Source organism: Formica exsecta, unplaced genomic scaffold (genome assembly GCF_003651465.1).
Source record: "Formica exsecta isolate Colony F162 unplaced genomic scaffold, ASM365146v1 scaffold2, whole genome shotgun sequence".
NCBI lineage: Eukaryota > Metazoa > Arthropoda > Insecta > Hymenoptera > Formicidae > Formica > Formica exsecta.
The window spans coordinates 1113481-1129264 of record NW_021849297.1 but is presented as its reverse complement, the minus strand read 5'-3'; the positions used below and the strand labels follow the sequence as shown (position 1 = coordinate 1129264).

At 26.7% G+C, this 15784-nt stretch overlaps 2 protein-coding genes across 2 annotated transcripts; one reads left to right on the top strand and one right to left on the bottom strand.

Moving 5' to 3' along the window:
• The first annotated feature begins 3 nt into the window (after positions 1–3).
• Positions 4–1537, top strand: LOC115234341 (putative uncharacterized protein DDB_G0286751). Its single transcript, XM_029805352.1, has 2 exons — positions 4–517; positions 671–1537. The coding sequence occupies exons 1-2, from the start codon at positions 134–136 to the stop codon at positions 1142–1144; spliced, it is 858 nt and encodes a 285-aa protein (XP_029661212.1). The 5' UTR covers positions 4–133; the 3' UTR covers positions 1145–1537.
• Positions 1538–4551: 3014 nt separating this feature from the next.
• LOC115234495 lies at positions 4552–15784 on the bottom strand. The gene is made up of 23 exons (XM_029805628.1): positions 12592–15784; positions 12213–12328; positions 11934–12118; positions 11681–11861; positions 11310–11588; positions 11192–11246; positions 10956–11106; positions 10583–10858; positions 10300–10433; positions 10025–10212; positions 9739–9947; positions 8192–8265; positions 7772–7875; positions 7519–7694; positions 7269–7422; positions 6505–6723; positions 6385–6442; positions 6270–6305; positions 6098–6191; positions 5727–6002; positions 5431–5567; positions 5170–5357; positions 4552–5087 (listed from the first exon to the last, which is right to left on the bottom strand). The coding sequence occupies exons 1-23, from the start codon at positions 12635–12637 to the stop codon at positions 4851–4853; spliced, it is 3573 nt and encodes a 1190-aa protein (XP_029661488.1). The 5' UTR covers positions 12638–15784; the 3' UTR covers positions 4552–4850.

Sequence of the window (15784 nt, the reverse complement as noted above, 5' to 3'; positions counted from 1 at the left end):
TATAGTATTTCGTTTCGTCTATGACTGTTACTAATATTGTACTTTACATTGCTTTCGTTGTAAATAGTCGTACGTTTTATATTCGTTCGTCGCACATAATTATCGTACGTTATAATTACATTAATTTCGAAAAATGAAGAGATCGCCATTAAATACTCCACATGGTAGTCGGACATACGGTGCAAGGCATACGCCGTATAATTGGAAGTTATACGAAAACGCGAACAATAGAGGTTATCAGTCCGTTAATAATAGTTATCAGCGTTTTTCTGTAAACAATGAGATACAGCCTAGCGGGGATAATTTTATTCCTCTAAACGTTAGCACGCCAGTGACACAACACGAAAAGCACAATACTAATCGGTATAGCCCTGCGAATGGACGCAATAGCGCCAGTCCAGGTAGCGGGTGGTATAATAACAGGAATAACTATCACGCTACTTCAAGATCAAATTGTAATAATCGGTATTCTACTTACAAGCATTCTGGCAATCAATTCCATGGACAAAAAAGAAAGGTGAGATTCTTGATAGATTATGAAGAGTTTTATCAAATGATGGAGCATGTTTCGTATAGTGCAATATACATACATATAGCACACATACACATACAATTAGTATATTAATAATTACTACATGTTATGTGAATCTTACTTTAGATTTATTTTTAGGATTATAAAGGAATGCGTAGGCAAGCAAACATATCAGCGTATATAGATATAAATTCCTTTTTGGAAGACCCTTGGGAAGATCTAGTCAAAAAGTTAAATAATTCAAAAGAAATAAGCAAAAGTGAAACATCTAAGAATGAATCTCTATGCAGTTTAAAATTGGCAGATAATGATCGTGTAGAAAAATCTGAAAGCGAATTTACGAGAGATATAAACTTGGATGATTCACGATGCAGTCAAGAGACTAAAAATGATCAGATTTGTGTAGATATAAGTTTGGAGACCGAGAATACAGATCTCAGTCAAATATCGAATAGTTCAATAAATTTGGAAACTGATGATATTTGCTCCAGTCAAGATTCACTAAATGAAAGTTCATGCAGTATTAATAGCAAGATTTGTGGAATCATAGAAGAGAAGGATAATACTCATTTAAATGCATTACTGATAGACACTGATCAGAAAAATATATAACAGTAAATGAAGAATAACATTTATATTGTGAAGAGAAATTATACTGGGTAAAAAAATACATGTAATAATTGTTGCTGTACAGATATTCATGAATTGTATATAGGTATTGTATATAAGTATAACATCATATAAAAAATTCAATGTACTAAAATTTTTTGAGATGCATTTTTTTAGAAACAGGTTAGAGTTGTGAAATTATATTTAAAATGTATGTGATGTACAACAGACTAACATTATCTTATAGATTATATATTTTCACAATTTGGCTGTGAAAAAAAGATGTATAAAAATTTATATTATAGACTTATATAGATATATGTGCAATTTTGTAGTACATGAGTCCACTAAGGATATAAGAACTTGAGAAAACAGTAAACACCAATTTCTGACTAGTAGAGACTGTGTTTCTTATTAAAGAATCTTGAGACAGAATTTAGCCACATTATAAAAGAGCATATGTGAGACTTAAAATTTTATTCAAACATGTAGAATCTCTGTTCACTTTTTAAATTCATCTTTTAAGCTATCAATTTTCAAAGTTTATTTAAAATATTAATTTTGACACTTGTGAACATAGTTAGTGAGCCAATATTTTTTACTTTTTGTATAAATATGTTACACGAATTTTTTTTATTCTTATTTAGCAAGCTTGTAAATATATCCAGTATCAATCTTATGATTGTTTTAATATTTCCAAAATTTTCAAATTTTCGTAAATTCTAGATTTATAAATAAACTAATTAACTTTATGTTGGATATATCTTGATATATCTTTTTATATGAATATTTTCAATTTATATATATATAAAATATATTATTTTCTCATTTAATATTAGAATATAACTAGTAAAGCTAGTAATTTATATATAGTTATTATATATATAAATTAGTAACATAAGAAAAGTCTATAGATCTCTCTCTCAATCTCTGATGTCTATTTACTTTGGAAACTCATATTATGTACATATAATTGCTGAAATACATTTATAGCATTTTCCGAAAACCAAAAGTAAACTTTTTTGAAAACATTTCAATTAAATATCAATCTATCAAATTTTTACTAATTAATTTTTAACAAATGTGATCTTTATCATTAACTTTTAGAGTTGCCATAGATTATTATTCAAGTGCATATATTGTTATACATATAACTTATTCTAGTATTCACACAAGTATGAGTACCTTCACATAATTTAAATTTACTTTATATCTTATAAAGTTACTATATATATTTACTACTTATAAAGAAAAAAATGTTTTGTGTAATAAATTTATGTGGTCTTTGGAGTAGTATTTCATTTTTTATATGCATAAAAAATGAGCGTTCATAAAATTGACATATATAAAATTTTTATTGTGAAATATGAAATGACGGAGCAGATTTTTGTCTCCATTTATTGTCAGATATATAATTATTATGTTTATATTTCTATCTTTTTTTATATTTATATTATATACTTATATCTATACATATGTGTATAGATAAATATGTAAAAACATAATTACACATAACAAAATTTATGTATTATGTATATTATGTCTTCATATATTACATATCTACATAAATAAATTAGTAAGTTAATCAAATGTAACTCAATGCAAAACTGCAAAATTTTGTAAGATTTTGTCTAGATTTTTAGGTTTAATTTTAAACCTAATTTGATTTTGTAATTAGCAATATGTATTATCGTATATAAACATAATACTATTATTATTATGTAGAAGCACTACTGTACTTATACATGGTGACTAATTACTTTATATTAGATATCAATTACTTTTAAATTATTTCACAATTGCAATGTATATCATTAGTGTTAAATAAGTAGCATATGACTAGCTTTAGATAAACAACATTATCTTTATTAGATAGTTGTTTTTGGTCTGTTATAGATAATAATGAGTAAAACTTATTTACACATTATATAATTGCTTTTAATGGACACATTATATAATTGCTTTTAATGGACACATATAATTATTTTTAATGGTTCTTTAGATTCCAAAATGAAAATGGGTTATGCAACAACTTACAAATATTTATTTTAAAAATATTAAAATTAATAGAAAATTAGTAATAGCTGCTTGAATAAATTTTATCATCACTATCAATGTAGAATTAACATTTATCATATACATATATACAGAATAAAGTTTACGTTATGAAAATACCTGCTGTATAAGAGCGAGAGAGAGAGAGAGAGAGAGAGAGAGAGAGAGAGAATAAACTTATCTAAAATATTTATCATCACTATAATTAACATATTAACATTTATCATATACATATATACAGAATAAAGTTTACGTTATGAAAATACCTGCTGTATAAGAGCGAGAGAGAGAGAGAGAGAGAGAGAGAGAGAGAATAAACTTATCTAAAATATTTTCAGGATTGAACAAACAATATAAGGAAAATATTAATTTTCTATTTATTTTTTGAACGTATTTGAAGAGAACTAATCATAAGGAGAACTGTTCGACAAATGTAATGTACAAATAACGATCTGGTACAAAAATTTGTATAAGAAATTTAAGCTTTTTTTCAAATTTATTTTGTAACTTATCATTTTAGACAGCCATCTCTCTACGAAATATGTAAATTAATTATCCAAATACTTAATCATAAATAAATGTAAACAATGTATACAAAATCGTGCATTAAACGTAAATACAAATAAAATAATGTCAATTTTATATTATAACACGGAAAAAGTATAAAGAAGAAAAATATCAAGAAAATAATAAATTAAATTAATATATATAAGTTAGAAATATTCATAATTGAAATCTGAGTATATTATATGTATCAATATTCACACGCACGGATACACACATACATATATATTTGATATTAATAAAATTCGGTTTATTTCATTTTTAGACAATAATGTTGATTGAGTTTCTCTTTAATCTATCAATGATTTGATTTCAATTATTGTTGACAGTTGATTAATATGTCTGCTAATTATTTACAGTATCTAAATTATTGCAATATTTGAAGCATTTACGCCAATCAAACGTCCAATCATACACACACACAATAGTGCAACTATTAATTAAAATAATGCAACTATTAAAATAAAATCATTATATTTTAAACTTATAAAAACATAAAAATATTAGATATTTCTTCATGCAACGCTAAAACATTATATAAATAGAAATTACAATACAGCAATATATATTAAAAATACAATACAATATTTAACGACATTTAAAAAATTAATTATATTTAGGAAAAGATGAACACATAGCGCTATATTTCTTTTGAAATTTAAAATCTTTTTTGAAAACTGATTTTTATTAACAAAAGCATGGAAACAACATATTAGTTTTAAAGATATAAATCATTTCGAAATGATGACTTGTGAAATAAATTTCAGGGATAAAAATAAATAACATAATATTATTTGCGCGCGCTCCCTTATTTGAAAAGATTTTTAATAAAAATTTAGTTTGAGAGAATACATATTACTAACAATAAGATATGTCCTGGAACGGTAAAGAGTTTAAAAAAATGAGGTAAATGATAAGTACTTTTGTAAGAAGTGTTCTTGCGCTAAGAAAAAATTCAGTTTAAAAGTTTAACATGAAATAATGCTATATATCTATTTTTTGTGTCAATTGTAAAAAAATATCTTTATGAATTTCTATTGTGTAATAATTCTCTTCCGCTCTGGATTCGATTAGAAATATTTTAGCAGAATTATTTAGAGTAGCGCTGAAGAAATAGCGCTGATGTGAATGTGTCTGGTGCAATCGATGTGTCATTCGAACTAGACGGTGGCAGCATTAAGAGTGCATTACTGTTATGAGACTTAAGTAGATTACTTTTATCTTCTATGCTATAAGCCTTTGCAAATAAATCTGCTTCTGTTTTGTCCCATTGTAAATGTGTCCACGTATAAGTAGGACGCGAATGCTTCTTGTGTTTATTAATTACCTGCAATTATAGCAACATTATAACAATGTATACCATGTGTCCTTTTTCTCTTTTCGAATAGTCAAACCAAAGGCAATCTTACGCAAGCACTTATGATGGGCGCTTCCAAATCATTGTGGCACATCTGGTTCAAAAGGGGTAAAAGAAATAAATGTGCGCTAATGAGAACTTTTGCCGGATTTCCCGAAAAACATAAGAGATGCTTCTTTCTCTCGTACAACATGCATGTTGCATATGTTGTTGATTTTCCGGGTTTTACATTCACGCTATCTGTGGAATAGCATATAACAACTTCAAGAAACGTGTTTTTTAATGTATTAATACTGATAATTAAAACAAATACCAAAACATATAGTAGCCTTAAAAAGTTCCTGTAAAATGAGATTCAACCGATTTCTTCCATCCGTAGAACCAGTTGTCACAAGTATATTCACTTTTTTTAAAGCTTCCTGGATTTTATCTGATATTATCGTTTGTATGCTAGAAAAATATTTACTTTATTAAGAGAGTTGTTACACTTTATTATTAAATTATATAATTATATGATATAATAGAATAATGCAAATATTCGTAAATTAGGGGAAATATTATAATACAGAATATGTATTAAGAGTTATAATAAATTGCAATAATACTCACTCATCATTTACAATTCCAAAATCTAAAGCATCGAAACCTTCCTGTTTTAATAATGTGATTAGAGCTAGTCTGTTGCCATCATAGTTGTGTTTTGATCTTAAAATCTCCCCAGGTTCTTCTAACTCATTTCCAATGGACAATATACCTACAGACTGTTGTTTAATGACTACAATTTCATTGACACCACAAGATGTCAAAAGTCCTATTTCAGCTAATCCAATACGTGTGTATTTCTCCAAAATTTGTTCTCCCATCTTTATCTCGTAACCAATAGGTCTTCAGAAATACGTAAACAAATAATTAGACGAATAAATCTATCTAGTGATAAACTATATTTTAAAATATATAAAAATATGTTAAATACTCTGTACCTAATATTTTCTCCTACTTTTGGCTGAAATATTATTTCGATTTCGTCGTGGGTATCTTCTTTTGAATTGTTATTAGAAGATATAGCTCTAAGCACTACAATCAAACAAATTAATAATTAATAATAATTTTTTATCGTAATTTTATCGATATTGTTAATATTATTATTATCACATTTTATATCTTCCATTTTTACAACTGCTGTTGCTCCTGCAATTAAATAGAAAAAAATTGTTAATTTTCTATCGTAAGCAGATAGGTATAATTGACAATTATAATTGGGAATTACCATTGGGAATAGGTGTTCCAAGTTTTACCGATACACATATGTCAGATGTCAATGAAAACTGAAACAGTTTTACAGCTCTAGTTTATGATATATGTGTGTAAAGCATTTATTATCACTTACTATAGTTTTTGCTTCTACTATCTTCTTCCGTTTTTTTCCATCTGCTATTATTGCGTATCCATATTTGGCAGAAGTTCTAAATGAAGGTACATTACATGTGGTATATATATCTTTTAATAATATTCTGCCATAAGTATCACGCACACTCATACGTTCAAACTCTATTTTCTCATTGCTTTGCATTATTGTATCACGTATTATCTTTTGTGCATCTGTTACCTAAAATACGTCAGATTTTCTGCTATAATTAATTGTATTTTTTATATCTTTCTGTATAAAAAAATTTAATTATATTTTAATTATATAATCCCTACTAGACCACCACCAGCAGCAGCTCGTGACACCAACATTTCCAAATTGTAGGCTAGTGGGCAATAACAACGTTAGGACGACATCTCTATTTATTAAATCCTGAAAATATAAATTCGACATATATATATATATGTGTGTGTGTGTGTGTGTGTGTGTTTTTTCATAAACTACGAAGAAACCATACCTGTTACGCACATGTGGGTAATATCTCTTAGTTAGTTTCAGAGAAGGATGTAATCGTTTGATGTCTAGGACCACCAGCAGCAGCAGTTCCAAATTGTAGGCCAGTGGGCAATAACTTAACGTTACCACGACGACATCTCTATTTAATAAAGTCTGAAAATATAAATCCAATTTCATTATATATATATATATATATATATATATATATATATATAATCTCATAAAACTACTACTTTATTATTTTTATGACAAAAAACATTTTGCTGTACTTCTATTGAAGATTTAATGTTAACTGTTTTTTCCTGTATTAATTGTACTGTTTGCTGTATCAGTTCTTCATATTTTTCTAAACATATTGTGGCGACTTCTGGTGAGCCATATATATTAAGGATAAGCGTTTTATTTCGTATTCCACATACAGCTCTAAAAATTATATACTTATTACTTATACGTCTATACATATATTTATGATACTTTGTAATTTCAAAAACTATAAAATTAATGAAAGCAAAACTTTACCGTTTAAATATACGTTTTATTTTTAGTTCTAATTTTGATATAAACGTTGCGATGTTTGTGGAAACATTTTTATTAATAGTTTTTTGATTCACATCAAAAATAACGGTAGAATCAATGTCACTAGTGACGATAATAACATCAACTTCATTTTTATCGCATGAAGAAATTAAATATTTCTGTATTATATAAATATAATAAATTGTAATATAACAATACAATAATACAAAAAAGCATTTAAAATATTTATAATTACCATTAATTTATCTTTACTATTTGGCAGAGATATGATATCATTTTCTGTTTTTATTTGAAGTTTAATTTTCTTTTTTGGAGAGATATGGTCTTCTAAATCACATACTGTATAATTAATTATAATAGAATTATTATAATATACCAAAAGAAAGAGAAAGAGAGAGAGAGAGAGAGAGAGAGAGAGAGAGAACACACATTGGTATAAGCAATATATATGATAAAACTCTCTCTAAATGCTATATATTTAGATTATTAATAGTTCAAAAAACACGTATATAAAAAATATAATTACATATTCCCAACGTGCACGTGATTATGATAGTTCTTGAATTTTTTATTAAAGTAAATTTTATTAATATCTATATTTTTAAAATATACGATATATATATTCCGTAATAAAAATATATGTCACGGTACATACCAACTACAATGCGAAATGTAAAAGTCATTTCTCCTTCTTTTAACATCTTATCGCGTTCCAATATGACAGTCGCGCTGCAGGATTTTTACTGTTCTATTCCAATTGTATATGTTTGGTTTCAAACATCCGCCGCCTGAGTTTCTGAGTTTATTTTGCTTAGTCTTTAAAGTAGTCAACAGAAGTCGTAACGTACCGATCAGATGTTATTTATTTATCTTTTTTTTTAAATTTTCTCAATATCAAAATTGTTTCGAATGTGTATCGTGCAGATTATTCCGCCTCATGATTCTTATAACTAATTCTGTCGAGAGCAAATTTGGCAAAGTATTTGTTATAAGCTTTGTTAGTAAAAATATGACAAATATAGTACAAAATCGTATCGAATTATATCGATACATTTATATTAGAAATCGAGTAGAATCTGTTAATCAATGTTCTTACAGAATTTAAAAGCAGTAGAAATATGGGGGAGAAAGCGTAAATAGTAAAATATCATAAACATGATAAATTGATGCAAGATGTTGGACATTCATAATGAAAATTTCTTATAGAAACATGAATAAATATGTTCGATTATATTATTTTATACGATTTGATATGTGCATATATATGTGCACACAATATAGTGATTATTACACCGAAAAAAAAAAATTGTTAACTTGATTAAATCCGTTCAACTAATTACTATTTTTTAAATTGAAATATTTAAGTATTTAAGTATAAAATTTGATCAATTCACTCTCTGATGCAAGCAGTAGCATTATTATTTTTAAGTTGAATCTCTCTTCATGGATCATTACTTTTAATTTCAATCGTTGTTGATGGCTAATTGTGTCTAATAATTATTAACACGTACAGTATATTAAAATGCAACTATTAGTTAAAATAATGCATTTTATTAAAACAAAATTTTTATTTGTCTTTATTTTTAACTTATAGAATCATTACAATAATATCAAATATCAATATCGCAACAATACGTAAACGCTAAAATTATCGCTATAATATTGCATATTTCGGAAAGTGAGCGAAAAAAAATTTTTTTTTTTTTTCTGTGAAATTTTGTGTTTTTTCTGAAAGCTAATTTTCGTTAGCAAAAATATAAAAATACACATAATAGTTTTTAAAGTATAAATTATTTTAAAGTAATAGTATTCTTTCGCACAAATTAAAAATTTTGGAAATAAAATAAATAATATATAATATTACTTGCGTGATTTTTTTCTATATTTCAAATAGTCGCTCTCTCTTTAATAGAATGTTGATTTGAATATAATATGTGAAACTATAAAATTTGAAAAGTTGGAACAAATGATAAATATCTACAATATATTTTCGCTAATAGAGAATTTACTTTAAGTTTTATATGAAATAATGCTATATATATACATATTCAATCTTTTTTTGTGAAATATCTAATGTGTATGAGCTTTTTATAATAATAATAATAATTCTATTCAAACTTTAAAAAATATATATTCCATTATGTAAAAATATACGCAAACTCTCGCTGGTGAATTTGATGAAAAATATTTTGGCAGAATTATCTTGAGCCAACAAATATCGTTGTTATAAATGCGTCAGGTAATAATTTTGACGCTTCCACTGTACTAGGTGGCAATCTTAAAAGTGCATTAGCGTTATGATTATAATGATTTGATATATCGTAAATCCATGGGTACGTATCCTCCTTGTTCCATTTTAAAGACGTCCAAACATATTTAGGGCGCGAATACAAATTGGGTGCTAATCGTATCTACAACATTATAACAATATCGTAGCAATATACATATATTGTATATCTCATTTCGAAATGTATGAAGAATATCTTACGCGAGATACCACTAAGGGCCACTCCTTGTGAAAGCAGCGTAATTCGTTCAGAAGAGGTAAAAGAAATAAATGTGCAGCAATGGGAACGATTGCCGGGTTTTTCGATAAACATAAAAAATGTTTCATTGTGGATTTAAATGTGCATGTTGCATATGTTGTTGATTTTCCTGGTTTCATATATACAGCACCTGAAAGAGAGTATAAAATATTCTAAAAAAATATGTCTTTTAATACATTAATGTGATCTGATGATTAATAAAAAGAAAAAAGAATACCAAAATGTATAATGGCATTAAAGTATCCTCGTAAAATGGGCTTCAATAAATCTTTATCTTTCGCAGCACCTATTATCACAATTACATTCACTTTTTGTACAATTTCTTCGATTTTGGATATTATGCTTATCATGCTGCGAAAATATTTATTTTACTAAATATTGATCATTAAAATATATAATAGAATAATGAAAATATTCATTATTCGTAAAGATAAAGGTTATAATATCTTTTGTATTATAGCGTGTACATTACACATTAAAATAAATATTAATATACTCACTCATCATTCGTAATTCCAAAATTCAAAGTATCGAAACCTTCCCGTTTTAATAATGTGATTAGAATTAATTTGTTGCTATCATAGATGTGTTCTGGTCCTAAAATCTTGCCAGGTTCTTCTAACTCATCTCCAATGGACAATATACCTACAGACTGATGTTTAACGACTGCAACTTTATCGATACCACAACATGTTAACATTCCTATTTCCGCTGGCCCAATACGTGTGTGTTTATTCAAAATTTGTTCTTCTATCTTTATCTCGCAACCAATAGCTCTTCAGAAACACGTAAAGAAATAATTAGACGAATAAATCTATATGGTGTGTGACAAAATGTATTTAAAAAATATATTAAAATGTAAAAGCTTTGTACTTAATATTTTCTTCTTCTTTTGGTTGAATTATTATCTCGATTTCTTCTTCCTCACAATGTTCCTTATTATCAGTATTATTATCATCACATTCTTTTATTACTTTTTTATTTACTTTTTTTGTATTCTTAATTTCTATAACTGCTGTTGCTCCTATAACCGAATAAAGTAACAATAATCAATAATTTTTTTTTTGTCATAGACAGATAAGTGTGTGATTAACATTTATAATGTTTACCATCGGGAATAGGAGCTCCAGTGTTTACTCTTATACATGTGCCAGGTTCTAAGGACTGAAACAATTTTATTTTATAGCCCTAGTTTGTGATATATGTATAACATTTATTATCACTTACTGTAATTCCTGCTTTTAGTATCTTCTTTGTGTTTTTTCCATCATTTGTTATTATTGCGAACCCACGTTTAGCAGAAACTCTAAATGATGGCACGTTACATTTGGAATGTATGTTTTCGAATAACATTTTGCCATATGCATCACATACACTCACATATTCAGACTCTGTTGTCTTGTAATGTTTAGATACTATACTACCTATCATATGTATTGCTTCTGACACAGTAAATATAGGAGATAAGGTTTTCTTATATTCTTTTGCTATCATCTTGATTTTTTTCTGTAAGAAGATTTTTTAAAATTTCATTTTATATAAAATCTCTCTCTTATGAAATCTTTATTTAATTGTTCTCAATGTAGGATATACTTTACCAGGGACGAGTTAAGCATTTTGAATGCAGCAGCTCTATTATTATTAGTTTCGTCGATCTGCACTATCTTTTGTACAATTTGCAATATTTTTTTTTCATTTGTTTTTAAAAATATTGTTGCCATTAAACATACGCCAAACATATTGAGGATAAGTGTCTTATTTCGTAGTCCACATACAGCTCTGAAAACATATTATGTATTTTTAAACGTTGTAATTTCACAAACTGTTGGATAAATAAAAATGAAATCTTACTCGGGAAACACGTCCTGCAATTTAGTTTCTAGCTCTAATATATCTGGTGTTATACGTTTATAAATAACCGCACTGATAACTGTTTTAGTTGCCATAGACACAATATCTTTCTCCATAAGTTTATTCTCACCAATGATGGCAATAATGTTTGCTTTATTTGCATCGCACGAAGACATTAAATGCATCTATATGTCATATCAATGTAAAAACTTATAATACCAACAGGACAAAGAAGTTTTCTTGTTATCTCGAAATATCTTTACAATTTATAATAATTACCTTTATTTGATATATATTACATGGCATATAATGAACATCAATTGTGTGTCCTCCTATATCAGATATGGTCTGTTCCATTATGTCAACATATTTTTCTAATTCATCCTTGTCACCTACTGTATTAACAATTATAATAGAATTATTAAAATATAGAAAAAAATAAGAATTATATGATGAAAGTCAGCTTTATACAAAGAGATTTACTACTATTAATCCAAGATACACATACATACATATAACGTGCAATTACATTTAATTTTCAAATATTTATATGACTGACGATGAGATATTTTCTTGGAATTTTGTATTAAAATAGATTTTTTCATAATTTTTTAAAAATGTATGTTATATATTCCGCAAAAAGATATACATTACATACCAGCTGTAATGAGAAATGTAAAACTCTTTTTAACTTCCGTTGACATCTTGTTGCGCCCTTATATGAAAGTTATGTTGCAAGATGTTTACTGTTCGTATGTTCGCTCGTATGTATGGTCTCAACTATTCCGTAGTCCTTGAAATTGTCAACAGAAACAACTTATCGATGAGAAATTGTTTATATTTTCTTCGAAGCATCTATTGATGATATGGACTGTAATCAATAATGTCAATTTTGTTTTGAATATATAGTGTGTGGTAGACTTCTCGCTGCTTGTTTTGATAATTCTGTCGAAAGTATATTTTATGCAAAACTTTCTGCTACAAGTTTTTGGTAACAAAAACGCGGCAAATATGATTCAAAATATGTCGTATTAGATTATGTCGATAGAACTACAACAGAAATCGAAAGTATATTGATCTCTTTAATCTTGACTGTGTATATACTTTATTAATAAAGTATTGCAACAAATTGATTGCAGAAATTGAGTAGATTCGCTAAATACTATTTTATAATCATTTAAACAATTTTAAATAATTTGATATAATAAAATAATCAAAATCTATAGATAAAATAAACAAATCTAAAGTTACATTTATTTAAAGTTATATTTTTTCTTAATCTTTAATTAAATCAACTTGGTATAGGCATGTGATAGACTTTATTCAATAAAAAGATTAGTTCCCATTTGGGTTATCTACAAGAAAGATCGGATCTATAAAGTTTTTAATGTAAATAAAATGTTTCCACTCTCTCTGTTACCATATCGTGCCTTTCATCCTCTTATGTGATCAATGTTAAAATCGCGCATGCACACTCATACTTTTAATTACAACAGTTTGAAAAAATATATTTTAATCCTTAACCAGCACATAATGGATTCTTAAGCGAATAATTCTAGAAGGGAGTTATCTAGTTACAGTAACAGCGATAACCTGCAGATACGTTACGTTAATTAGATTAACGTAAATTGGAGATATTTATTTATACATATACGTGCTACTCTCTATTTTTTTTAATTTAAAAATATATTTAGTTTCTAAAATTTTTAATTATTATTTATCTCATATCAGGGATGTCGTAAAAAATCTAATTGATTAAATATACATAATCAATGATTAACTTCTTATTTTTTCTTTATTTATTGCGAATTCATTATAAGATTAATATAAATAAAGTATTTTGATCTATAAAAGTATTTTACTTTTCTAATAACTACTTTATACAAAAACTAAATCTCATTGAATTGATTTTTTCTAGAATCCCAGTGCTGAGATTCGAAGGTTAATTCTGCGAATCCATGAATTCATCATATCAGATATATGATTTTACTATACTGATTAAGGATTAATAATCGGGTCTAAGTCGTTTCTGTTCTTTTTTTCAATTATAACGGAGCGTGCAATACGATATGTTCCGAGAGTGAATCGAAAATGTACGTATCGTATATAGAGTATATGTCCCATATATCGTACATCTATTATTCTACCAAAAGCTTTAAGCTATCTCCTAAAGTTACATTCGATAAATCACAGGTTTAGAATTTATAACGTCATGAATTGACAAATTTTAACTCTTTGTAATTCCGCGATTTATTACACCGGAGGTTCTGTTTTTTCACCTCAATTGTAAATAAGATGGTAAATATTCTCGTTGTAGTATTCCGAATATAGATATTTATCCAAATATACATCGAATTAGATAAATGCGAAATTAGTTATGCGTGTTCTCCGCCATATCTTTATTTCGCACATCAAGGAAAGGAAAAGCCATCGTTGTTGCGTGGATGATCATAGTGATCGTCGTTGATCACATTCTGTTATATGTGATAAGGTCTTTAGGCATATAGACGTATCGATGATAAAGGGTGCGTATGTATACATAAAAATCTGGTAATTAAGAATCACGAGAAAGTATGATTATTATGTGACTTTATTAGGAAAACAGCTTTATATATAAATCTGCTAAAAATAATATTTATTTTCCTGTAAGGAACATAAGATTTCTTAATTGGATTCATCATACACGATATAATTTTATTATTTTGAATATTTTTATCTTTTTGATCTGAAAACAGTCACTGTGTATTGATGGTGTTATAACTCATATACTAAACTTATTCGATTATGGTTAGATTGTAAGGTCCATTACATAATGACTAGATTACCTAGAGTGTCTTATCATTATTCACTTGGAGTTTTCAGTTATATGGTATTAGATAGGATTTATATCCAAGTAAATATACAGAGCTTCTTATTCATTCGCACCCTCGATCGATCGAACTTGATATACCATTGATCAAAATTTAGATCAATATGATCAGAATTCTAATCTCTACATACAAACGCACACACGCACACACACATACATATATATGTATATATATATAATATAATATATGTATGTATATACATGCAAGTTATAATAATAATAGACGGATATTTTTTCTTTGTAAAATTGCTTAATTCGGGTCTTTCTAAGACTGCCCGTTTTGTAAGAGAATATGGATTTTTTTTAATTATTTGGTCTCTTTGTTTAAAGCTATAATTATCAATGTCTGGAGGTAATTGAAATCTTTCAGTTTTTTTACACGGTTGAATGCATATATATGGTAGCTCATGCTTTGATCCATTTTATATCGCAATCTATTTATTTATTGCTAATAATATATTATAAAAATTTTTTATCCAATGTTTTATTGAGTAATAATTTATATTTTGTTGTATCAAATTGTTTCCAGAGACTCTATATATGCTATACTAGCCATTAACATATATTTAACGGTAGACTCTCTGTCATTTCATTATTCAACGCAAATATCTTTTATATGGATTTAATGAAGAAAAAGAAAGTTTATAGTATCCAAAACCATTAATATTTCAATTACTTATACTTAATTTTATGTTATTTAATTAGATATTATATCACTGCTAATAAACATTTAATATATATTATATAAAAATTATCTTAAGATATTTTGAAGAGAAAGCATTGAGCGAAACATGATTTTGAGTTGATTTAAATAATACATGTTACTAACTATTGCAAAGTTTTTGTATTTATTGTAAAAATTTTCAGATTAGTATAGTAACTTTCATTTTGGAATAAAGAGAGTTTCTAATAAATTAATATCATTATATTTTCATATTAAACAAATTATAAGTTTTATGTATGTGTTTATTTTTTTAAATTA